Below are 27,552 nucleotides of genomic sequence, written 5' to 3'. Positions count from 1 at the left end.
TTGGTTGGTATAGGACAATGGTAGCTGCTGGCACCATGGAGATAATTCCAGATCTCCTACAGACAATGATAATATATATATATATATATATATATATATATATATAGTTATAGTGCCTGCGCTAGTTTGCAATCAATATGTGTATGTAGATCTAATAATACTAGGCACACAGGGATAATAGGTGGTTTTAATGGATCTAGTACATACTACAACAAATCAATTGAGAAGTCACAATGCTCTCTAATTTGAGGAGTAATGTATGCAGGATATGGTACAGGGAATGGGTAGTATATAAGTATATGGTCAAATGAACGTAGAAAAAATGGGGGGATAAAATAATAGTGTCCTTTAAATATAGGAAAACATGTAAATAACATATATTGCAGATGGAATTAATGTCCTGGGGGGGTTGTGCTCTGGAGGGGCGGCGTCTCGTGCCCTCCGGTCCGACAACTTACCCTTCTTCTTGCTGTCGATGTTAATCCTTGTGTGAAAGGTTCTTTCAGGTACACAGTCTCTCCGCCTCCGTTGGAGTGTGTGCCAAGTTACACACTCTAAAGGTCCCTTTGATTCACCAGATGCGGCGAGACCACCAGGACCACGATCACAGTTGATCACGTGGTCGCCGGCTATCGGACGCTGCGGCTATCGGACGCTGCGGCTATCGGACGCTGCGGCCGGCCACTCTACCCACCGTGTGGTGGGGAGACTAGGGCCCTCATTCAGAGCCGGACGCTCTGAGCAGAGCGCTCGCTCTGAATGAGGGCCGTCCTCCATAAAAATGGAGTGTCCTCCTGGACGCTCGTATAGCTGTGGGTCACCACCCACAGCACATACGAGCGTGCAGGATGATGGTCGCGATGGTCTTGACCATCGCGACCATCGCCAGTGCGACCAGAAGCCTGTGGTCGGGTTTTTCGACCACAAGCCCTGGAGTGATTTTGGCTCTATCAGAGCCAAAATCACTCCCACTGACATCACTAGTGATGTCAGTGGGGCCGGCTTCTGACGGTAGGCGTTCCCTTGGGAACGCCTCCGTCTGGCAGGCACGCCCCCGGCACGCCCACCAAAGGGGGCGTGCTGTCAATCAACATCGACAGCACGCCCCCTTTGATCAGACACAACGAGCGAAGGAAAGTCCTTCGCTCGTCGCGTCTGGCGCATGCGCACGACGGAGCTCCCTCCGTCGTGCGCATGCGCAGTGCACACCATCGACCCACTTGCGAGCGGACAGCCGCTTGCGAGTGGGTCTGAATGAGGCCCTAGGTCCGTACATAGGCAGTTATGGTGGGTACAGTGTGCACACTTCCTGGATACTCTGGTTTGCCTTTCACTTCTTGAATTTGAGCGAATCCTTGTGAGATCTTGCAGGATCTTGGGGAACAGTTATTCTTGTTAGGAACACTTACCGGAGTAAGCACTATGTCAGCGTGTGTTCCAGAGATGGATTGAATGTTGTCCAATGCGTTGCAGCCTTCCTCAGGGATGTGGAACTCCATTCAATCCATCTCTGGAACACACGCTGACATAGGAAGTGTTTCCCAAGATCCCGCAAGATCTCGCAAGGATCTCGCAAGGATCTCGCAACTGTGATCGTGGTCCTGGTGGTCTCACCGCGTCTGGTGAGTCAACGGGACCTATAGAGTGTGTAACTTGGCACACACTCCAACGGAGGCGGAGAGACTGTGTACCTGAAAGAACCTTTCACACAAGGATTAACATCGACAGCAAGAAGAAGGGTAAGTTGTCGGACCGGAGGGCACGGGACGCCGCCCCTCCAGAGCGCAACCCCCCCAGGACTTAAATTCCGTCTGCAATATATATTATTTACATTTTTTCCCATATTTAAAGGATATTGTTTATTATTTTATCCCCCCATTTTTTCTACGTTCATTTGACCATATACTTATATACTACCCATTCCCTGTACCATATCCTGCATACATTACTCCTCAAATTAGAGAGCATTGTGACTTCTCAATTGATTTGTTGTATATGTACTAGATCCATTAAAACCACCTATTATCCCTGTGTGCCTAGTATTATTAGATCTACATACACATAGTGATTGCAAACTAGTGCAGGCACTATAACTATATATATTATTAATATCGTCTGTATACACTGGCCGACGGCCAGAAGATATATTGGCAGAACAACTGATCGGCCAATATATCGGCCAGTGTGTACCCAGCATTACAGTGACATATTTGCTGTTGGAACTCCAGTATCAGCTCTTTTTGTGAAGGCACCTTATCTATTACTAAGCCCTGTAACAAACATTAGATTACAAAGTCATTGTTAAGCAAAGCAAACACAATTTACAATTTGTTTTAAGTAAAATTATAATCCTGTAAAAATACAAAAATGAAATTAAGGGTTGCAGCATACGGGCTTGTGTGCTTACAGAGCACACTTGCCAACTCTCCCTCATTGTCAGGGAGACTCACTGAAATAGTAGCAATCTCCCTGTCTCCCTGAAGAGTCCAGCAATCTCCCTGATTGCACCTTAGCCCCATTATGTAGCTGTTATATTAAAAAAACAACAAAGATATATACATTCAAATGGGATCATTAGTATCATTTCCCTGCATTGGATATAAGGCACAATGATTCCTATGCCTACATGCATCTTGTGGGTAGTATCAGTGTGTTTTCATCAACCTGTAGATTTTACTGACTGCTTTGGAGCTCATTTACATTTGGAAGCAAGTCAATTTTCTGACACCTCCCTCAGATGTAGCAGTACATGCCCACTTTACCCCCTCGCTCATAGGTGCTTTCACAATCTCTCTGAAATGCTTTTTCAAAAGTAGGCAAGTATGTTACAGAGTTAGCTAAGCAATTCAATACTCTACTTGCCTGAATATAAGCAGGGGATCCTGGATTACAATCATCGATACTTTTTAAGTTTTGCAGGCAGCATTTGGTGCACATGTTACAAAAACGAGATGCTTGTCCTGTATATTATGTGTACAGAAATATATTACATGTAAGAGCTGGATCTACAAAAATGACAGGCAAGTGCTTCTTAACCACTGAATGTCAAACAATGGTGTTTGACTGCATTGTAACACAACTCTAGTGGCTAAGGGCCCTTAATGAAGAGCTGTATTTCATTGACTGCTTAACTGGAAATGCAAATGTAATATATTAACAGACCCAGGGACCCCTCACTTTAAAAAACTGGGGTCCTACTTCACCGTTTCTGGGCCCCATCACAAATTATGCTTTTCAGCTTCCCCTATGCCTCCCCATATAGCATCAGACCATGCTACATGCCCTACACATACACCATAGCAAGTCACTCATATTTTCAGTACTGATAATGCACAGAAATACATTGCCTTGATCTCACATAGCCAACAGGTGTAGTGCTGGGGGCTGAGAGGGGGGTAAGGGCAGGCAGAAGTTGGGACAATGCTGGGGGTGGGGACAGGTGGCAACTTGGGCAGTGCTGGGGGGTAAGGACAGGCAGTACCGTAGGACAGTGCTGGGGGTAGGGAGGGGGTAAGGGGAGGCAGCAGTTGGGGCAGTGCAGTGGGAAAGGCATGAGTTGGAGAAGGTGGTAAAAGCATGTGGCAGTTGGGACAGGGGTAAGGGCAGATAGCAGTTGGGGCCACACTGGGCAAGGAGGGGGTTAGGGGCAGGGAGTACTGGGGGCAGCAGTTACCTCCTTCCTCCTGCTGGGAGCCCCTGGCCAAGTCACCAGAGCAGTCTCATCCAGCACCAACGCTATGTCCTCCAAAGGACGGCATCTGAAATACTGTTGTTCACCTCCAACTCAATGAGCTGCAGCCCCAGGTTGTCCCTTAGCACCTGGGTGTAGAGCTCCAGCTCCCTCCAGGCCTAAGCAGTGCACCATCCTGGCATCTTATATATAGAGAGCCTGCTGACTGAAGGAGTCGGCCCCACCGACATGACGGGGGGAACAATGCTGCTGCTGCAGCCGGGAGAGTCACAGGGTGGCCGACAGGGAAGGTGTGTAGGGCCCAGGGGAGGATGGAGTGTCTGAGCAAAGGAGGATCTGGATGCAGAGCCCGGGGAGGAGGATGCAGAGCTGGACACAAATTGCAGAGTGTAGGGCGCTGGCTGCTAGGAGGGCAGACAGGGAGGGAGGAAAACCTCAAGTGGAGATTGGATGGGGAGACAGTGCAGGATTGCTATTGGCTGCGGTGTGCACCACCAGATCAAATAGGTCATCACAGCACCTTCTGCAGGACCCACTCATTTTTCAAAACCGTGTACCTTACAGCCTATAACGCCTAAAGCATGCGCCATAATGCATAAGTGCGAACTCTGTATTATATATGGCAGCCATCTATCGACCCTGAACACAACTGATGGTTTAACAGACTGCAGCTGGTCTACAGTCTCAATTGTTTATTATTATATGTTTAGTTTACCAGACTGCAGCTGGTCTAGTCTCTATGTTTATCCACTACTGTAAATTATAGGTTTTTTGAAGTCCGTGACCATAAGATTATCACAATATAGCAGGTACATAGTAAAATAAAATACAAACACACATGAATAGTGACGCCCAAATGTTTATAAAAAGAATTGCGCCACTTGTAGCCAGGGCTGCCATCAGGGGGGGGGACCGTCGGGACTACTGTCCCGGGCCCAGACACTTAAACAGAGACAGGTGTCCCGCTCCTACCACCCACCCGCCGCCGCTATAACCAGTGTACGTAAGAGAAAGGGGCCCCCGCCCTATGCCCGCCCATCTCTGCTACTACTAGCGCTAATATATGCCCCCCCCCCAACCTGCCACTACTGAAAGGAGCCTGCTGTCCGCCATGAGGGAAGTCCCGGTTATGCTGTCTATCCCCCCTCTGTCGACGGAGGCACAATAAAGTTTATCCTGCACGCGTGACGTCATGACGTTGCCACGCGCCACTGCAGTAGAGAAGAGCCACGGCGCCAGAGGAGCAGCAGCCGCCTGAAACAGAAGAAATGAGGTAAGATTCACAAGCTGGCTGAGGCAAAAGAGGGCTGCAACACCACTGCAGAGGCAGAAGGGGGCTGGATAGACATGTAGGCTGTTAGAGATTATATAGTTATATATATATTCCACAGTAAGCGATAAATAGGATGGCGTTATAATCAACGTTATTGATCTTTTATTATTGATGCTAGGAGTGCCGCACCTTCTGTGGACTGTTTGCTTTTCTGTGAGGGCACCGGCAGAAGCTTCAAGTGCATTACTGTGAGTGCCAGACCATGGCTGTTAATAAATATGTGTTTGGATGCATATCATTGTAACCATTGGCACCTGGCAATAGCAAAGCGGGCACATATGCTGCATGTCTAGCTGCAGTTGCATCTTGAAGTGCGTATAATGCTGGGTACACACTGGCAGATATATTGGGCGATCAATTATTCGGCCAATATATCAGGTGCCTGGCGGCCAGTGTGTACCAGTGATATGTCTGTGAATGACATCGTTCACAGACATATCACGTCGACTATGCTGCACAGTCGATGCCCAATATATCTGCAGATATATTGGGGCATCGTGTTGTGTGTATGGGTCAGCCGACCACCCGTACACTTGCTGCAGTGACCGTGGAGAGAGCCCCGGTCAGCAGGACCCGCGGTCAGATGACAGGTGATGGTTGTTCAGTGTGTATGAACAACCATCATCTGCAGATATATCTGTTAGTGTGTACCCAGGTTAATTCTGCATATTGATATACAGGGCCATAAGTAGCCCTATGGTCACGGGATTGCAGGTGCAGGCAAGGACACGCGCCGAAAATGTCCAGGACATGCCTGCGTTTTTGCTGCCCCTCCCCATTACCTCCCCAAACGGTCCCTGACTGGTCCTCTCTGTGAGCGGCGTTGCAAAGATTCCTTAGCGCATGCGAAGTACCACTAATCGTTCAACTGCGTAAATGTCGGAATTGTGTACATCTTTGAATCAGGCCCTTTGAGTCCGATTGGAAGAATATATCAATATTATAAAAATACACTCACGTAGGCAGAGTAAATATATGTAAATGTGGCATATATTTTTTTTTGAGAGTTTTTTCCTGTAATGTGACGCAGTCCTAAACCTAAACGCCACTAGCCACCTTTGTGGTTGTTGTGTTTAGAGCATGTATCATAGAATAGTCGCTGATGCCACTGATTATGTAGCCACTGACGTGCCAGGACTGCACAATTTCCTCTGCCTGCTTTGCAGACTGAGCAGCTTTGACATGTTCATACTCTCTTGGGCAAGGTTTTGTAGCACCAGCTCACTCTTTGATTATAACCTTACCTGCCTTCAACAGAATTTCCACTCTCGAAACTGAGATATTCACAAAACCCTATTGTCTTTATAACAATTTAATTTACCCTAATTATATTTACACTATTAGTAGAAATTTTGTCTAGTTTTTGAATCCGGTAACAGCTATTTTAGACTTCAAAATACTAATTATGGGTTCTGTAAGATATACGTGCCATTCTAGGTTTGTTGGTAGCAAGAGAGGAAGCAAAGTATGGATTGAAGATGATAATTGTGTGGATAAGTAGGAGCTCTTGTGTTTGGATGTTATTCACTGTGGGGCTGAGCTTGGGGGAAGAGAACTATTTACAAATATGAATACAATTAATTTAATGCTAGGGCAGATAAAGGAAAATAGGTATATTTCTTAAATGTGTATGTGTTCATCTTTGGGCTTGGTTACAGGGAGGGAGACCTAAGTAGTAAAAGTGGGTGCTATTAGGGCTGTTTGAGAAAGGGAGGTTTGGTCCTACAATGTTCTTTGGGCCTGATTCTTCATGGATCACAATTGCAATGGCGTAAGGAGATTGGCCGATGGTGTGTACTGCGCATGCGCCACAGTGCGAGTGCGCCTGTCAGCAATATCGCACATACGATCACATACGCAGATACAAAGCACAGAGTGAGTGATGGGACGTCAGCATTTGGGGGTGGTGATGTGGGAGTGGTCGGAGAAACGCAGGTGTGCCTGTCCGTTTGAACGCCGTTTCCTGGGCGTGCATAAATTAGTCACTGCGACGGCATTCAGTACTTCATTGAGCATTGAGTACTCACTGCGTGCAACGAGACCTGCAATTTCTGAGACAGGTCAGAGCTGCTGTAATTCTACGTGATTCTAATGTTACTCGATGTTACCGATGTACACGCAGGACTGCGAGGTCTTATGGATGTGAGAAAGCAGCAGTGGCTGAGCAGTTGCAGACATTAGCAAAATTTCGCAGCAGAACTGCGTGGTTAATCGCAGCTGCGATCGCAATAGCGATCCGTAATGGATCAGGCCCTCTGATTGCTAGGCTTTTCAGATTTCATATACCTATCCCTTTTTCCAAACAGGGTCCTATCATTCCAGGATCTAGACAAGTAGCAACTGTGCTTAAGTCATGGTCAGCAAAAGGTACTAAAGTGCTCCGATTTGGGTGCAGCACTCCGGAATTTGGGTGATGCAGCCGAAAGTAGAGCTGTACTGAGGTTTCATATAGAAACGTCAGCGCAGCGTGACTTATTGGCCACGTCACAGTGCAACTCACTGCTCAGCGCCGCCCCCGTCTGAAGAAGGGTGCCGGTCACCCCCTCCACCCACCGTGTTGGAGCTGCCCCTGCCAGAAGAAGGACGCCGGCCACCTGCTTCACCTCAACCCCAGCCCACCCTGAACTGGAGGCAAACATTGCAGCCTCACAGCCTCCCCCTCTCCTACCCAGTGACTGCTAAACAATAAGATGCTGGTTAGAAGGGTGCATAATGGGCTGCGATTGGGTTCGGTCCGCAATCCGCCGTTTCGCGCACAAATGCTGACTGGCAAGAAATTATTTCCGAGGAGAACACTACATGGGTTGGGCAGATTGGGTGTATAGTTTAGATGGATTGGGATATAGAACATTTTGTGAAATGTATTTATTTCCTACCTACATTTTGGCTAAGACAATATAACAAGAGCATAAGATAATGATGGGGTGAAACAGATTTGTACATTACAATTAGAAGTTGCTACTGCACATCACAAGTGTATCTCTTTGGCAGAATGTAGTGAGATAAGCAGAAGGGAATAATAATGAATTCACATAATTGTTTTAAACCATTTCAAAGAAGCAAATTCATTTACCATTTATTTCTATTTTCTATTTACCTATCATTTATTTCTATTTTCTGTCAACAACAGTATGCAAGATATCCTTTGTATTTCCAAACAAGACACATTTATAATTCTATACAGAACACTTGTTACATTTTTAATACAATATAATAGCATTTTTTTCAGCTTGCCAGTCGGTAGGCTTTCAATTATGACCTTGGGATATCTTTTCAGATGTGTTGAATTCCTAATGGCAAAAGTCATCTATTGTGCTCTGCTGACCATCTGTCTGTTTGTATGTACCCCATAAGCAAGTCCACCCACTGAGGGATGAGTGATTTTTGTTATTTGTAGAATTTACAATGCATCATTCTCTTCTTGCCACCATGCTTTACATCAATAGAAGCAGTTCATACTGGGATACATAACAGTATTAAACAAAATAAAAAGAATTTGATTCTGTGGTTCCTTTGATTATTCTGAATTCTTATTCAATGTTCTACAGTCTTGAATTATCTCAAACAACTGGGTCAGCAGAAAGCCAGTACTTGTGCAACATGCATTGCGTAGTTTCTGATAGAAAGCTCACACTTTAACAAACACTAGAAAGAGGAACTTGCGTATATGAGAACATATTATAGGAAGTCTCTTGATTTCAAAGTCTTTCCCCTTGTTCAGTATAGTGGATGAAGTAAAGTAAAACCACTTACATATGCAATGCATTTATTTAGCATATGCTTTGGAGACTGTTTATAGTGGGCTGGGTCAAACTGTGCTGTACTAGAAACTAAATAGCCTTTCATAAGAAAGGAAAAGTAAAAACAGAAAATATATACTTAATTCGAAATGAACTATAAACTGATGCAGAACTAGGTCAATGTGACAAAATAGTTCTTCATCAAAGTAAGGTAAAAATGTGAACACTCCACACTTGCCAAGGTTTCTATCTTCCCCTTTCCCTTGGTTTCCTGCCAATTGTAAATCATTTTTACCATCGATGGTGGAGGTCAGATGGCAAAATCTCAAATATTTAGTACAGCAGTCCCTTTGCGCATTCAGAGACCCAAACCATTAATGACACCCAACCGATGGTTAAAAACAGTCAATGGCCCTACATCTGGGAGAGTTCCTGGCGGGGAGATGCAGCTGAACCAATAGGCCTGATTCAGAGTTGTACACAATGCCAGTGTTTTCGCAAATGGAGCAATTGTTTGCCGTGGTGCATGCGTCTGAGTCATACTGCGCATGCGTCAAGGTACATTACAACAGTCGCATGCCGCGTGTCTTTATATTCAGCGTGACTGTCAGTGAGCGTTTGGGGGAGGCAACGGGGAGTGTCAGCTAAAAACGCAGGTGTGCCTCAACCGTTTCGGGGGCGTGCCATCCTGTACGCCGGAAACATGGCCTCGGCGTCTATGCTGAGTGACCACAGGCTCTCTCAGGAATTCGATGTTTGCATGATCTGGTCCGACGCTGCATGTGTGTACGTAGCTGCAGATAGCTGCGATGGCTCAGGTGGGCGTCTCAGTACAAGCCCCGGCCACTGTTGCATTAGCATATCTCCGCATATCCATAGCTGCGAAAAACGTAACTGCGGCAGCATACGCGTACAACTCTGAATCAGGCCCAATGTGTCATTGCCATCCTGTACCCCAATAAAGTGACAATGGAGATAGCAGGACCATATAAAAAACTGTTAGTGGCCATAAGGAAATTACTGGAGGTTCTTAAAAGATGTCAGATGGCTGATTTTGTGCTTTTTAGTAATGGTTAAAAAATGATAGCAAGTATAGGTTTTTCAGCAAATAAAAGTCTTTCCAGCATTTAGGGTTACAGGAAAATGTCTGTATAGTAATTTTTCTGTGTTTTTAATACAAGTTTGTAAAAAGTTGGAATGAACACTTTTACCTCTTATCTGCAAGTTCAAAAACCCTCTCCCATCGATACAGCACACATGCCTGTCCCACATCATTTACACCTATTATAGGGGGGTATTCAGTTGTTATAGCGTACCCGAACTCCCGTCTAAAGTGACGAGAAATCGCGGGGCACTATTCAATTGTAGCTGTTTTTCCATGCTGATCGCGCCCAAAGTGGTCGGTTTTAGCCGCGTAAAACAGCTACCCCCGACCAAAGTGCTGGGCGGGATCGCGAAAAGTGATGTTTGGGTGACCAAACATTAAGCCCATTTCAGCTCGCGCCCCCCTGGGGCTGCGAGCTGAAATGGTGCACCGGCAGCTGATCGCGCCCGACAGGAGAAACAATTCAATAGCTCCTGTCGGGCACGTACAGGGGCGCAACAATTGAATACCACAAACTTGGCCTTTTAGAGAAATACACCTGAAAACTCACAGGTCTTTATTGGCACAATTATGCTATTTAAACCCCTCCGTGACTATTAATTGGGAAAGGTGTACCAGAGGTTCTGCATTGTCCCGACATTATTTTTTCAATAAAGAAAGATTTTCCTTCTTTTCCAGGGGGGAGTGCACAAACACAAAAAACTAATTTCCTCTGAAAAATCAATACAAGTTTGGAATTGGATTGCAATTCGCTGTACGAGCAAATCACAGGACCCAACTAGCACCTATTAGGATTGAGCCCATATGGTTACTGTTAATGTAGCCAGAACTTCTGTATACAATTAAAGATTCCATGCCATTTCGTGTGGCTTGTTTGAGGAAACCCAATGTGTACTTGTAACTGGAAAATCGATTTTTAATCATATTATATTACTTTACATAATTAGCAAAAGAGGTTTAAGTAGATACTTGTAACAACAAAACTGAGTAAAGGTGTAAACATTGCAAAGTTTATGCCCAGACACAATCTGTATCCTAGTTGAAAACAAGTGAAAAAGTCCTGTGTTAGAACTTAATAGTTCAAACACAATAATTGTAAATATTGGATATCCTTTAGCACATTATTTTAGAATGCTGACACCTGTGTATAACATCTGTGTGTCACTGCTTACCATGTGGGAGTAGCAAATGGCAGATCTATTGTGTTGAATCTACAAGGAGAGAATTCATCTAACTCCATTAAGTCTCAATGCTGCCATTTTGCCTGTAACTGCTATACATGTCAATAGGATTTACAGCCACATTAACACATAATGGAGGTTGATGAATCTCTCCCACTGGAATGGCATGCAATTTCCAGAGTTGGCTGTGGTTTTCCTTTGGAGTGGAAGGGGAGTTTCTATTATGATTTGATTTATGAGCCATCTGATACACTGGCACTGAAAGCATTATGTCTCTGTAAATCTTAATTATAAAGAAAAAACTAAATAATAAGAGGAGAAACTATTGAGAATTTCACCTGCTGAAAACATTGTGCTGTGAAGGCTGTGAGAATCAGAATGACTGCATCTCCAGTATAAAATATCTGGCAGACTATTTGACACAGTGCCAAGCTAGAGTAAAACCTAATCCTCCATTTAATCTAAGAGGAGGTCTGCTTTCAGTAAGACTCAACAGATAATAGGGAAGCAGGAAGTGAAGTTGGCAGCTCATATACTTGGCATTAAACTGGTGTCTTCAGTTGACCCATATCACTAGTAAAACAGTGCACAGAAGAAAGGCGTCCGCTGCAAACTTCCCTCCATAGGGATTTGCCACCATGATAATGAGTTTCATATCCAGAAAGACTTCTAATGATGTTCTGTGTGTTAATTTTTGAGTGTACAGGCTTTCTGTGGCAACAGGCAAGGTAAAGTATTCAAATGAATCATAAATACACCTGTATGTTCAGCTATCCGACTTCTGCAAGACTATCCAGTGTGGCTTGAATAGCTGTCACCGTTATGCTCCTATACCAGTTGTAAATGTCTTAATATTCCAGAAGACCCTCATTAATTAGCCTTGCAGACAGAGAAAGAACATTGGACTGTTTTACTTGTAATTTCTAATTTTCTGGCTGCACTATTGCAACAGTGCAGATATAAATCTATGTGTTAGTGTTGTGGGGAGATTAATAGGGACAGTCCCTGGAAATGCTTATCTTTGAAAATATGAATGTGCTCTAAAGGCATTCTACAGTTAAATATGTTCCCTCCATCCATTTCTTTAGTGAAACCTAGCAGTAACATGTGGTGTCATGTACGGTACTTTACAGTGTATAAGGGAGGCAGGAGGCATACATGGGAAAGCAGGTCTATAGGTTTGTCAGTTCTGTTACTATGCAGGCTGCAGCAGAGAACAGCACAGTGTCTGTACACTGCAGGATCAGCAATGGATTTCCACACATATCAATCAATAAAAGCTACTAGAGTTAAACCTGGATTTCCTGATGCATATAAAGATGTACAGTACGACTCTGACTGATCACAAATGACCTTGGCAAGAAGACAAGAATTTGTAGCTATCACCCATTCTCAGAAACCATAATATCCCTTAGCTGAGGGAGTTTCCAGTGAAATATTACTCAGTGGAGGAAATAAAGCAGGCTCGGTTATTGAAGATAGCATACAATTGCCCTAACAATAGATATTTGCAACAGGAATAGGTATGTAAGGCCTCCTGTAAGAATACAGACAGCGGCATCCCGATGGTTGGTATCCCGACAGGGGTCGGGTAAGTATACTTCCCCTCCCCCTTCCCCTCCCTAACCCTCCCTTTTTGTAGCCTAACCCAGGGTTGCCTACCCTCCCGATTCGGGCGGGAGCCTCCCGATAAACAGGTGCAGCTCCCGCCCCCCGGAAAGGCAGGCAAGCCTCCCGCCTGCCGCCGATCCCCCCTCCCCATTACCTGATTAACCCCCGCAGCGGGGGGCCGCTGACGCGATTCGCGTCATTTTGGCCCCACCCCCTGCTTCGCAATGCCTTTTTTCCTGCATTGTGTAGCGGGGGCGGGGCTCAAATGATGCGATCGCGTGGCCCCGCCCCCTGTCACGCCCGCAAACCGACCTCTGCTCCTTTGGACCCGCCCCCTTTTGCCAGCCACGCCCCCTGCTCTGCCGATCTGGCTGCTCCCTCCCGGAAGGAGCAGCCAGATTGTAGGCAAGTATGGCCTAACCCTCCCCGTTAGTGCCTAAATCTAAGTTTCCCCCATTTGTGCCTAAACATAATCTCCCCCCCATGGGTGTCTAACTCTAACCCTCACCCCTGGGGGTGCCTAAGCCTAAGCTCCCCCCTAAAATCTAACCCTCCCCCCTCCACGTCTAACACTAAGGGCGCCCCGGACTTACCTCGTCCAGGCTGGCATCCTTCGGCGTTGGGATTAAGATAGGCATCGGTATTTTGACACCTGTCTTAAGTCCCCCCTTGTCGGGAATCCGATGTCAGTATTGAGACCAGCGGCCACATCCCTTGCAACAGACCCTCATTTTTTCTCAATCCCTACAACCAGTATGTTCCTGCTTAAGGTCCTCATATTCTAGTATAGGAGAGCTGGACTTACAATGCAGAATCCTTTGTTTCAGTTGAAATGGTCCATTATGATTGCAGCAAGTTCTGGTGAGGAAACTATGCGGCCTATGTATCAAGCTATTTTTTTTACATAAAATTATGCAGGAACTACAGTTTCTGCATAATTTTATGTATTGTTTCTGTGTACTAAAAGCACAATGCAGGAGATTTCACAGAAATCTCCACAAAGTGCTAATTAGCACTGCTGATCGCAGTCCCCATTATTATCAATGGGGATTGCGATCTGACCCCTATGTACAAAGCTCCAAAAAGCGAAGCTTTTCGGAGTTTAGCCCTGGTAGTTTACGCCATCTTCAGATGGTGTAAACTACTGTAAGCCTATGGAGGCTCCAGATTTTTTTTGCACACCCAATTTAAGTAGGGTATTTATTTAGCAAAAAATGAACCCTTTCTATCATTATTTCACTGTTTGAGAAAAATGCTTATAACAGCCATTTGATATACTTTAGGAACCCCAAATACTTTTATAATGGCCACTAATAGATTTATATACTGTTAACCTATATTAGTTTGCCTTTTTTGGGGGGTACAGACATATTTCCCCATTTTCACATATACTTTTCGTGTGTAAAACATGCAAAAATTATCTCGCGTATGCTGGCAGATGACTGTTCGAATTGAATTGTGCGAATAATGGGAGCGTGCATCCAGGTGAAAGCTGAAATTAATGGGCGATAGGATCGAAAAGTGAATGCACGAAAAGTTATCTTTTTTATTGTGGCTAATTGAATTCCCCCCTATATATGGTAAAAGTTTACTTAGGTTAGTGTACTCCATGTTCTGAACTTACCGAACGTTAAAGTTTTAACCCTGTATACTCACATACATCATTTTAATATAATTAGGAAAAATTATACTCAAATATAGCTGCATGTTGAGTTACTAGTCAGTTTATCTCACCAAAATACCTGGGACATATCTATGCTCCTATAGCATACATTTCTCACTGAGCCAATTGTCACACATACTTAGGGAAACATCCAGCAGTGCAGCAACACCCACCCCAGTTCCATGCACACATTAGCTGAGCTGCAGACACCACTTCATGGTAGAAGCATAGAAGTCGTCGGTCATCGGAAAGTTCCAATTCAATTAGGAACATGGGGGGCGATTCAATTCAACGCGAGTTGAGTAGCGCCGAGAGCGAGCTCCCGGAGCTATTCAATTCAGTGCGCTGTTTGGGCGGGCTAAGGATTTCTTCTAGCACCCCCATGGGGAAGCGAGGATAAATCCAACCAAAGTGCCGGGCGCGCAGCTGTTTTTCTGCTTAGTGCGTCGCTAACAGCCACGTGCCCAGCACTTTGGTCAGAGAATGCCGGTTAACGTGCCTTAACACCCTTTTTATGGCGCGATAACTAGCATTCTCCGACCACACAGCGCACTGAATTGAATAGCTCCAGGAGCTCGCTCCCGGCGCTATTCAATTCGCACTGAATTGAATCGCTCCCATGAATGGTTGCTAACCATCGGCTTCCAACATTCATCGCTACAAATGTTGTATGTGCATCTCTGGTAGTTAGATAGAAGACTTTTCAATCTCTGTGTCGTAACACCTATCTATATAACATGAGTGTTCATATACTTATGTGTGGTTGGCATTTTCTAGGCTTATATAATTTGGCTATTTTCACAGTTATTTTATAAATTAAATTGTGATATACTAATAGATAAACCAGGGCCGTAGCTAGGTTGGTGCGGTCAGTGCCACCGCACAGAGCGCAACAGTGCTGAGGGCGGAACACCAGCCGCCCACTACCTCATTCATTAAGCCTGCAGACTGCTGGCGCCGGCCCGCCGCGGCGCCCAGCACAGAGGAGTCAGACAGCCGCAGCCTCCCCTCCTTCTTATGACAGACACACCAACAGCTGAGTCAGTCCCGGTAACCTATTGGGACGGGAGAGACGTCATGACGTCTCCCCGCCCAAGGCTCCCACAGTTCACTGAGGAGCTGCTGCTGCGTTTCGTTGGGGGGAGTCAGGCCGCCAGGGAGCAGCGCGGCGCTGTGTGTGTGCAGTCTGTGGACACTGGATGACAGGACCTGCCAGGAAAGGTCCAGTCCAGTGTTTTAGAGACAGGGGCGGGCGGTGGGGCTGCGGTATCCAAGAGCAGTGGCCAGCAGCCATTGCCACTCCTAGGCTGGGTCGTACTGATTAAAGATTATGTATTGAGAAAAAAAAAATTATTTTGCAAGTGAATTTTGTTACATAGGCAATTGGGGGGGGGGGGGGCACCAATGAACTTTCTCGCACCGGGCACCAAAATGTCTAGTTACAGCTCTGGGATAACCTACTTGAATTATTCAGTATGGATATTATTTATTGCACCTATATAACATTACATCAAATATTCCCAATTAGCACAAGTAAGCAGCAATTTAAATCCTTTTTTCTGCAGACAATTTAACTATTCAATTATAAAATAAACATGAAATTAGAAGTGTGACAGCTTTGTGTACGTTTTCCCTCACATAACCTTGCACCGCGTATGAAGTCCTTTACAAAATACAATAAAGACACTGGGAAAATTCACAGTAATTGTCACATTGCTAAACCACTAGGCGAGTCCTACGTTTCTAGTGTGTGTGTATGTATATATATATATATATATATATATATACACACACATTTATTTACAATTAGAGGATTATCCTACATGTATTTCTCTAAAGCAGGGGATAGCAATAAGTGGCCCAGTGGCCCTTCAGCTGTTGTTGAACTACAAATCCCAGCATGCCTTGCTCCAGTTTTAGCATGGCCAAATAGCAAAACTGAGGCAGGACATGCTGGGATACAACAGTTGGGGGCTGCTTATTGCTCAGCCCTACTCTAAAGTTTATTAGCAAAAGGGAGGTTTTATTTATATTATATAAAAGCTACTGAAATTAAAATATCAAATATAAATTTATATTCACCTGGCTTGGCGTGATGAGGTTACTTTACATTTCTGCACTGCCGTCCTCCAATCAAATATTTGTCTACTAAATTTTGCATCACCAAATGCATGAAATCGCTTTTCCATTTAAAGCTAGTATAGGAAGGACATTTAACTTTTTATGCTTTTACTCCTAATGGAGGCTCAGAGGGACTTGCTGAGTCTGCAGAGCAGGATGTATGTGTCTGCATTTAGTCCTGCACTCAAGTGACCTATATTGTAGCCTAACAATGCAAGATTCTTTGCTGGCAAGTCATGTGATTCCAGAAAACAAAACTAAAAAAAAAAGTTGAAGAAGACAAAGAAAGAAAGCAACCTACACTACTTTATGTTTAACAAATGTATCTAAATTTGGACAGTGAAAAAAAAGTTTCTTTGGCTCCAGAGACTTTTCACTTTTCCAAAACAGCTGATGTGCGATTGGGAAAAAAAGAAAAACATATGGTTTAAGTTTAAAAACAGAACAAAAACCACATGTCATATATATTCAGTGTCCAAGGTTATTTTTGACTGCCTAGACCTAGAGTTTCTATACTTTTCCTGTAGCCAAATAATAATACATTATAATACTCATTTTTTTTTTTATACTGCATACGGATTGGCTTAAAAAAAAAACAAACAAAAAAACTTCTCTATGCCAAACTTCTAGGTTTATTAAAATAACAAACAATACACTCTTCATGTAGGAAGTAATTCTGAAGAAAATAGTCTGACTTCACATACTCCAAACATTTTTATTCTACGTGATACATAGTTTTAAAAGGACTTGTTTTACTTGTTATTAATGTATTGGAACTACAGAGTCCTATTGTACTTTACTTGTGTTTATTTTTGTGGAGTCGGGCAATTGGGATTTTACAAACAGAACGAAATGTGTGTAGATATGACTTACAATGTGTAGTCCTGTTCTGGTTAGTTTTGACTATATTAGAAAGAAGTAATTTGAGAACGGCGGTGGCGCTTGAACCATTACAGTGTCATTGGGGCCGGCAGCCCCTACTGAAGTTACTTGCCAAGATATATATGCACAACATGGGCTATATTCTTTTTGTTTTTTACATTGCAGAATTCATCTGTATGTCAAGCTTTAAACTTTATAGTTAGTTTGAAAACAGAAGGAACCAAACTAAAATTCCCATTAACTAAAGGTAACACAGTTGTGTGAGGTCTTCACACTCTGAGGTAACATAGGCTGACATTACACTAGGCACATTTTATATGATGATTGTTTTTATCAAAAGAGAAATTGATCTATGTTAATGAACTTGCCATGTTCAGAATGAAATCCTATTATCTGAGACTAAGGGCCATATTCAATATGGGAGCGAAAAGTCCGTGCTGGACTTTTCGCTCCACGTCGCAGGTTTTCCGGGGATAAAGTATCGGGCGCGTGGCCGCTTTATCCCCGTGTTCAATTAGATATCAACGAAAACAGGAGCTGGCGAAAAGGTAAGTATCGCCAATAAACGGGAATTTTCTGTAAATATTCCGGGGACCTCCCTAAAGATGTCTAGACATGGGGATCACTATGGGTACCCCCATTTTTACCTGCTGAAGGAAGTCGGGGTTTCTAATAGCCACGTCAGGTGCATATTTGCGGCTATGAAGAAGGGGTGAAGAATAGCACTTAACAATAGTCATTTTTACAAAAAAAAATCTATCAAATTTGGGGTACATGAAAATGGGGTAGCGTTCCCGCTAGGCTATTTTAGCGGGGCGCGGCGCCCTGTCCTCCTTCTGGAGGGCAAAAAGCACCCTGCCCTCCAGGAGGAGGGCAAAAAGCGCCCTGCCCTCACAGCCTGCAGGTGCCGTTCTCACCCACGGGACGCAGTGTCCCGCGGGTGGAGAAACATGCTGTGACCCGGTCACCGCCGGAGAATAGACACCGGGCGCATGCGCCCGGCATCTATTCTCCCTTTTTGCAGCGCTTTGGGGCTGCCCGGCATGTCCGTAAGCGCAGGGCACGCCCCCAAGTGTGACAAAAAGGGGACGTGTCTTATAGACACGCCCCCTTTTCATGACCACACCCCCTTTTCGGGCGCGCGCACAATGTTGCCCTCTCTAGCTTCGGCGCCCTGCCTGCCGCCGGAGCTAGAGTGAACACTAATGGGGGTAACCATTTTTTTAAGTCCCTAAAATTATTTTTAAAAATTCTGCAAAAATGCACCTGCCGCTACTCTGCAATGAAGAAAACACCTGCCGCATACTTGGCAACCCCCCTGAATTTAATTTGGCTATTTTAGAAGTGTGTTCCCTATTTTTTTTTTTTTTTTTAACCCCCAAAATGAAAGTTAATTTATTGGGGTGTCCCGATTTATTTATTTTTTTTAACACAGTTTATTTTTACATGACATTCCCAGGGGTGCAGGCTATTTTTAAGCCTGCACCCCTAAACCCCAATTCTGCACTTTTTTTCACCACCTATTTCAGTGGTGAAAAGTTATCCACGTTTTTTTTCAAAGACTTTTCGAACCTGCGAAAAGTCTTTGAAATTGAATACGGGGATAATTTAAATAGGCGAAAAATTACGTCATCGGCGATAAGTTATCGCCGATTCCGACATTTCGCCTCAAATTGAATACTTGCAACTTACACTCCACATTTATTTCCTTTTTCAGCCTACACACGTACTTCATAAAGTACTTTATCCACTAATAAGTTTTTGCAAGAACACATACAATAAATGTCAATACTTTGGGACTGATCCTGAAGTGGACGTACAGGTAAAAAAAACAAAATCAAATAACAGTGCTACACCCGTATGGGGAGTCTGAGACCTCTCAAGATTCATCCAGTACAGCAGCAACTGCATATGTGCCAGGTATACATCAGGCGTACTTACACCCAACCAGGTCATAAGCACAAGAAAAGTTTCTTAACATTGGTTTTGATACCAAAAAACATTTGTTATTAGGGTTGTTTTAAATAAGGACAGTCTATAATATAGCAGGTATTAGGTGGGATGTATGACGCATTGCATCCCGCCACCCTTTGCATGCATGCCGGCTTTAATTAGAAAATCACAAAAGGACAACTCTATTGGTAAGAGATGTCCTTTGCAAATGAGGGACTTCTGGGTCTATGACCCTGAAGGTCCCTCTGGCTCTCGCGCCGGTGGGGATATTGCATTCCGGGGCTTGGTGCAAATGAGAAATGCGGTTAAACCAGCATTTTCGGGGTTTGACCACATTTCTCATGTTGCTGCATCTTGCCCAGTATCTTCCTTCTCTTGCAGAAATAAAAGCAGCAAAAAATGTATTCTGATTTTAGAGAGTTCAATATTAATTAGCCAATCAGAAACCGCAAGTTTATGCTGGCCACACCATCAGCAGCATGTATTTGTACCAGGCCCCAGGCACACACAAATTATACAGTCACTGCCAGGCCTATCTACCTCTCTTGTGTTGGTCTGCCTCAGTTCGCAAGTATACAAACATGCCCTTACTGTTCTCTGTTTCCACAGTTCCAGCTCTCCAAAAATAAAGCTGGGTACACATTGAAGCGACCCAGCGGCTGACCAGTCGTCCCACCGAATGATTGCCCAATTTGGTAAGCTATACACACACTTACCAATCGGCGATCGATATGTCTGGCCAGGCATTACAACTGTGCAGGCATTTAAATTTGTCCGACCAGTTGTGATGTCAGTAGTTCCTGCGGCCAATGGGTCACTCCTACACGCAGGCAGATGTACGGATATAACTGGATTATATATCGGCATTGGCTGTGCTGCAGGGCCGACTTGATATGTCTGATCGACATCGTTCACAGTCTTATTGTCTGTACACCCTCGCAGACGCACTATGCGACATGTTGTACGAATGACATATCGCAAAGTGTGTACCCAGCTAAGGAGGCGCAAGTACCAAATCTGCATACCAATGTAGGAGTACGCTCTGGACAAACTCAGAAATTATTAGTCAGAATAGGCTGTGGTACTTCTTAATGCATCAGTATTATTTGTCATCAGCAGGCTGTCAACAGAGCACAACATACAGTTTAGTGATTTAATACAAACACAATAAAGACTGCACATTGTAAACCTTGCGATACTGCTATAATTATGTTCAAAATATATTATGTAATGCATCACATTTATGCAACCTACTTATCAGTAATGCTTAGAGATACTTGGTTCACAGAGTCCATGTTATCAATTTAGATCTTGAACAAACTTTGTTACACATTTATTATGCAGCTCTGTATGCAATTAAATGACCATAGTTCTGTGTACAGAGAGTGCACACAGGATTTGCTGTGCTCTGTTTTTATGCTGTTTTATTAAGTCAGCAGAACTTAATTTACTGAATTGAATAGTGTCTTGCTGGACACCTACACAGGAATCCCTGCAATTGTACAGCTCAAACATGGGAAAATGGCCTGAAGTATTCCAGTAGGTGCTAAAACCCTAGTGTAAGACAATTAAACAACTGTGTTTACTCAAGGGGTTCAGGTCACTCAAATAAAAGTATTCCCAAAGAAGAGTATGGTCTGCTGTCCACGTGTGCCCATCATCACAGAACAGAGCTAGGACAATGGCTCATAGAACTCTGCAAGGAACCCAATTTGATTTGCATCCTGTAACATCATATGTCTGGGTCCCAAGCAGCAAAAACTATATGACCCCCATATGCGATTAGATCACAGGTTCTCAAACTCCCAAACAGTGCATGTTTTTCAGGTCTCTCCACAGAATCACAATTTAAATTATTAGCTCCACCTGTGGATTTTTCAAAATGTGTCAGCGAGTAATGAATACACCTGTGCACCTGCTGGGTGACCTAGAAAATGTGAACTGTGTGGGGTCCTGAGGACTGAGTTTGAGAACCGCTGGATTAGATGATGCAGTTACTGAGTGAACACTTTTCTTTCCATAAAATGATTTCTAGCACAACAGATGGCGGCAGACAGAGCTAGATTTAAAAAAGGAGTTTATGAAACTGCAGTTAAAGACTACCGAAACCAGAATGAAACTAAATGGATTCAATTATTGAAAGGAAGGGGTGGGGAATATTTATTAATATAGGTAAGATTTTGGCAATGACCATGCAGACAGAATACAAGCCCTTTAGATCAATCTTTGGTGTACATTAAGGGAGGTAGCTAATAATAATATCGGATAAACTAAACAAACGTATCAATTTTTAAATTGCTGGTTTTGTATTCTTGTGTTAGATGGATCACTGTAAGACCAGACATATAGGGCTATATTCAATTTGGGAGTGAAAAGTCCATGCTGGACTTTTTGCTCCACATCGCAGGTTTTCCGGGGATAAAGTATCAGGCGCGTGCCCGCTTTATCCCCGTATTCATTTAGAAATAAACGAAAACGGGAGCCTGCGGAAGGTAAGTATCGCCAAAAAATGGGAATTTTCCTGAAATACTCCCCCTAAAGATTTCTAGACATGAGGGATCACTATGGCTACCCCCAATTTTACATGCTGAAGGAAGTCTGGGTTTCGAATAGCCGCAGCAGGTGCATATTTGCGGCTATGAAGTAGCGGTGAAGACTAGCACTTAGGAAGTTATTTAAAAAAAAAAAATTATCAAATTTGGGGCATATGAAAATGGGGGTAAGCATTTTTTTTAAGTCCCTAAAATTATTTTTAAAAATTCTGCAAAAATGCACCTGCCGCTACTCCCGCAATGAAGAAAACACCTGCCGCATACTTGGGAAGCCCTTTGAATTTAATTAGGCTATTTTAGAAGTGTGTTACCTATTTTTTTTTTTTCAACCCCCAAAATTAAAGTAAATTTTTTGGGGTGTCCCAATTTTTTTTTATTTTGACAGTTTATTTTTAAATGAAATTCCCAGGGCCAGGGGTACAGGCTATTTTGTATAAGCCTGCACCCCTAAACCCCAATTCTGCACTTTTTTTCGCCATGTAAAACATGGTGAAAACTTATCCCCGTTTTTTTCAAAGACTTTTCGCACCGGCGAAAAGTCTTTGAAATTGAATACGGGGATAATTCAAACATGCGAAAATGACGAAACATAGATTCAGACTTTTCGCAGCCTAAATGAATATGGACCATAGTAACAGCAAGTATTACCAGTTGGGTATCTAAAAAGGAACCAGGAAATTGCATGTTACACTACAATTAGTTCAGAGTTTGCATGACAATGTAAAGCTGAAGGGTGTGGTGCACAGTCCTTACTATTTCAACACAGGCCTAGACCCTGACAACAGCAGGAAATGTTTCTTAATAGTAATAAATGGCACCCATTGTAAAGCCTAAAATGACAAGTTATATGGGAGCAACAGGAAAAGTATTTTCTTCTCTCATATCCCCTTTCTCCAAACCCGTGGGGTTCCATGTGCAGAACATTTGGGTCGTAATTTTTGGAGAGCCATTCAAGCATAACACAATACACAGGCAGAGCTTTGTCTGGTCAGTCTGCTAAATGTGGGGGGTTAGTAAAAAAAATAGATTTATCCCTGAACCACCTCTCTGAGCAGAGTATGCGACATTTACAAAAGTAACTTATAAGAAATGGAGCAATAAAGTCATTTGATAACTATACAACTGTTACAAGTGAATTCATAACTCCACTTTTCACTCCATTTTATCTATCACACATTGGGGCCTATGTATCAAAGCTGGGAGAGAGAGATAAAATTGTAAGAGATAAAGTACAGGTACTAACCAATCAGCTTCCAATTAACATTTTGCAGGATGTGTTTTAAAACATGATAATTAGGAGCTGACTGGTTAGTAATTTATTTGTTACAATTTTATCTCTCTTCCAGCTTTAATACCTATAGGCCCCATTGTCCCCAGTGTATGGTCTGCACACATTGCTTTCAGAACATAGAACATTTACTAAATATATCTATTTATTTATTTACCAACAAGTGTAATGAGTATTTCGTTATTTACCATCAAGTGTAATGAGTATTCAATCAGATTTCAATTTCTTGTTTAAGAATGTGACCCCCATGAAATGATTTACATACCTTAATGCTAATATATTAATAAAACATACAAAACACCTTGAGATCAGTGGACACACCTTATACATAGACACATTTAATAAATAGTATGCTGTAACTGCAATACGATGAAGGATGCAAGCTTTCACAATGTTACTGGGACATCCATATGGTGGACACTTTCGTATGCATCCAAAGATCAAATGTTTGTTTAGTGTTTTACAATCATGGTATCTGCAACATCCCCCTGGCTGCTACCTGCCTGCCGCCCCCACTGCCCAGCCTGCCTAGCCCTCAGGCACAGATCATCAGTCTGGGATCCGTTGGTGATGTCTGTTGCTGGCCAGAAGAGTGGGCTGCCCTGCACAGGGCGAGGTCGTGTGAACAGGGGGAGTGGGGAGATTGTATAAAGCGTGTTTAGGGGGCGTGTCCGTAGTGGGCGTGCCGTACAAGTGGGCGTGTCTCGTATAACAAAGAGCTCAAAAAGATTATTATAGTATTTTATGTAATGTGCCGTGTGCCAGTCACTGTATGTATTATTATTAGCACATACCTGGCTGCTATATGCGTATCTATGCTCCTTTGCCTCTCTGACACGGCTTACACCTCCCAGAGGTCATATGAGGTGGCCGGCAGCCCGGAGCCTGTGTCACTGCGGCTGGCTCTCTCAGCTTATAACCTCAGTTCAACTTCCCACAGTGAGTGATGTAAGCGGCCCGGGATGATTAGCACTGTGCTATGGAGGCAGGAGCCGGCCGGCACCACTGCAGTATAAGGCAGAAAACAACCACGATGTGTATGTACACAGAATGCGCTGCACAGTGTCATGTGTGTTTCAGGCAGGAGGCATGCAATCACCTTCCAAACCCTGCCACATGTACACAGACAGACCAGCCATGCAACGAGCGGAGCTGCAGTCTCACGCCCACTCGCCCATCGGATTGCACTGTGCAGAGACGTGTTTGATATAGTTACACGGACACACTGGCTGCACTGACACAGCCCCCTGCCCCACTCACTCCTCATCATCATCACTGCTGCACCCCTCACTCCCGGAGGAGCCTGCAGCGCCCTGTCACTAGCACTCATGCTACATACAGTGTCCCTCTCTTATAATATGTGTATCACCCCCATGCCCCACAGTGTCTCATCACATGTATCACCCTTGCCAAATGCAGTGTCTCATCACATGTATCACCCTTGCCAAATGCAGTGTCTCATCACATGTATCACCACCTCAACTTGTTACCACTCCAGCACATGAGACACCTGCAAAGCAGAGGGTGGGTGTGTGAGCACAGGCTGTGTGCTGGGGCTCATGCTTTGGGGCTGGGGCTCATTCTTTGTCTACCCCACATATATCGCCACCCTCCCGCCTGAGCACAGGGTGACCCTCGCACATTGCAGCTGGGGGTAGGTAGTAGTACAGCGCTGCCAGAGGCGGCGGGCACTGACCTGTGTGCGTCCTCAGATGCGCCTTCAGATGGGAGGACTTGCCGTACACCTTCTCGCAGCCGGAGTAGGGGCACTTGTGCTTTTTCAGAGGTGATTCGGGGTCAGCTCTGCTTTTCCCACGCCTGGCTCTTTGTCTGAGGCTGGGCTCCGGCTGTAGGCGGGGAGGTGTGGCCGCTCTGTCCCCACGTTTGCCGGCTGCGGCAGCCACACTCTCCCCCGCCTGCTCCACAACCGCCGGCACCGCCGCCGCCAGGCTCCCCTTCTTCTCCTCCGCGGCAGCCAGGCCGGGGACCTGCTGGTTGAGATCAGCCAGGATCCGGGCCACCACGAAGAGGGACGCGTTATCCCTCAGAGCCTTGTCCTCGGCCAGCAGGGGAGTGGGGGCTGCAGCTGCCGCCGGGGTGTCACTCCTGGGCTCCCCATGCTCAGCGCTGTGGACGATGGCGCGGCTGGACATGGACACAAGGCACTCTGCCGCAAAGTGGTCCACATAGGCGGCTGCGGACATCTTCTCCTCCTCAGCTCTCAGCGGCACAGTGCTATTAGTATTATTATTATTCCAATGGACGGATCATAGAGGTATCACCAGTATATTGTGTGGGCGCTATCTGCCTCCTCTCATACACACAGCTGGTTTCTAGCTGACACCCGGCTTCACTGGCTCCATAGAGATGATCACGCCCAACTTGCATAGAAAAATAAATCCATCTGCGTGCAGCCTCGGAGAGAAGACGGCTCCTGACATTGACAGCTGCTGAGAGATCCTCTTAAGGGGTTAATAATAATAATAAAGTGTTTATTTTATTAAAAAAAAATAAAGGTGTATTGTGTCCTACATGGTGTGAGTGTGAGTGAGGCAGCAGCAGCTGAGGTGCCTGTTCCTTCCCTCCTGCCACTAGTATATTGCACTAGTATGTGAGTGTGCGCTCCAGTCCCACGTGGGGGCGTGGCCATGAGAAACATCTGTGAGTGACATCATCAAGAAGCCACATCCTGGGCTGATCAGACTGAGAAGTCATCCCTGACTCCTAGCAGCAGCTCTGCAGAGCCTAGAGCCCGGGGTGCTCCTTCACAGCCTGCCAACCCAAGGGCTGCACACCGATTGGACCTAACAACACCACCAACCAATCACTGGCTTGTTTATGCAGATCCCATTGGCCCTGGAATTCATGCAACTTGGGAACTGCAGGCAACATGAGAGGGGATAACACCACCCTTGAGTTCCATAATCATTTATTCATCAGTATACGGCTGTAACAATGAGTCTGGACAAAGTGGGATTTGCAGACACACTGCTAGGATTTGCCAGCACCATGAATCCCTGCCAAGAAGATTTTACACTCCTCATTTTGTGTGACAAAGGAGCTACTTGGGGCAGACAGCTCTATATTCTATGTAAATGTACTATATGAGGTAACTGCAGAATTCCACCAGTGGGTTTGTCAGTTATGCCCTAATATGATTATATGCTCATCCCAGTTGTAGCTTGCAGTGAGACCTGCAGAGCAGAGGGATAATAGGGGATCAGGGAGAAAGATGCCAGATGCTGCTTTGGAAAGCATTTTCTATGGCTTTGTTCCTCATTATCTAGCAGAGATGTTGGGTTTTTCAGGGAGAAGACACAGTTTAGAAACAGCTACCAAATTAAGATCTGAATCTGCATCAAAAGAGTGTTATTGTGTGGCAAGCACAGTGGTTTCTTACCAGAATAATACAACTCTGGCAGTTACATTGTTTTTTTCTATACACATAATGCATGTATAATTATACACTCTCAAAAGCACTTATTTACTAATTCAGAATTATACCAGAATGGCCCAACTTGCTAAACAACTTGCAGTCATTTTTAGCTGACAGTGAGTGATGGTATCATTGCTTAACTTGTGCTAAGACACAAAGGAGGAACATTGGACCTGATTCAGAGTTGTACGCTATGCCGACGTATTCGAAATTAAGCAATAATCGTCAATCTGCGCATGCGTCAAGGTACATTTATGTAGTCACATCGACTATTAATTCACAGTGTGATTGACAGGGAGTTTATGGGGCGTGACGCGATGTTTGGGGCATGTGTCACACACTGCGATTTCGATCTTGTAGGCAAGAAATATTGCTCTGGCGTTTCAATAGGCACAGCCATTCTGCGCAACCAATGGGAGTCGGAACGGGAGGGAAGGGGGCAAGGGCACTTCTCGCCCTCCAAACATTTGAAAGGTGCGGCATACCTATTACAGCCTAGTAACATGCTGCACAGCCCCTGCACTGCACAGAGGTGTAATGTGCGGTCTTTAAGTTAAATACAGCATATTACACCTCCTCCTCCGGGCTGTGCATCCTGTTGCTATAAAGCACAGCCCCTGACCATCCGTGGCCTCCGCTGCAGTCCCTGCGCACACAGCAACAGGTAAGTTAGAGGGAGGGGGGACCTCATTGCAGGGAGGCAGGGGCATTGGAACAATTTTATTTGCAAAGTCGCAGGTGGGCGTCTCAATACGTCATTTGCATATTTTCGCATTGCAGCTGTGTACACATAAGAAGCAGCAGCATTAGCTTACAATTCTGAATCAGGCCCTTAGTTCACACAATTCTTTTGCTTACATGTAATATTTATGCCTTCCCAGTTGTTACAGTATCAGTTTACTTCATTTATATTTGCAAATTAAGCACTAAATATTATCAAGCAGGGCTTGACAAATTTTTCTAAAACCTAGGAGCCAGGATGAAAGTGTAGGAGAC

General features: G+C 44.5%; 1 protein-coding gene across 2 annotated transcripts in view; it reads right to left on the bottom strand.

The window, feature by feature from the left end:
- The window catches only part of KLF13 (KLF transcription factor 13), a 207,888-nt gene extending 182,186 nt beyond the window's left edge, over positions 1-25,702 (bottom strand). For both annotated transcript variants that reach the window (XM_088445575.1, XM_088445566.1), the window contains exon 1: positions 24,817-25,702. In XM_088445575.1, the coding sequence (XP_088301701.1) occupies positions 24,817-25,324 (508 nt within the window). In that variant the 5' untranslated portion in view covers positions 25,325-25,702. The remainder of the gene's footprint in view (positions 1-24,816) is intronic.
- Positions 25,703-27,552: the final 1,850 nt, after the last annotated feature.

Source organism: Taudactylus pleione, unplaced genomic scaffold (assembly GCF_031769625.1).
Source record: "Taudactylus pleione unplaced genomic scaffold, aTauple2 ptg000019l, whole genome shotgun sequence".
NCBI classification, from domain to species: Eukaryota; Metazoa; Chordata; class Amphibia; order Anura; family Myobatrachidae; genus Taudactylus; species Taudactylus pleione.
This window is presented reverse-complemented; position numbering and strand designations above follow the sequence as displayed.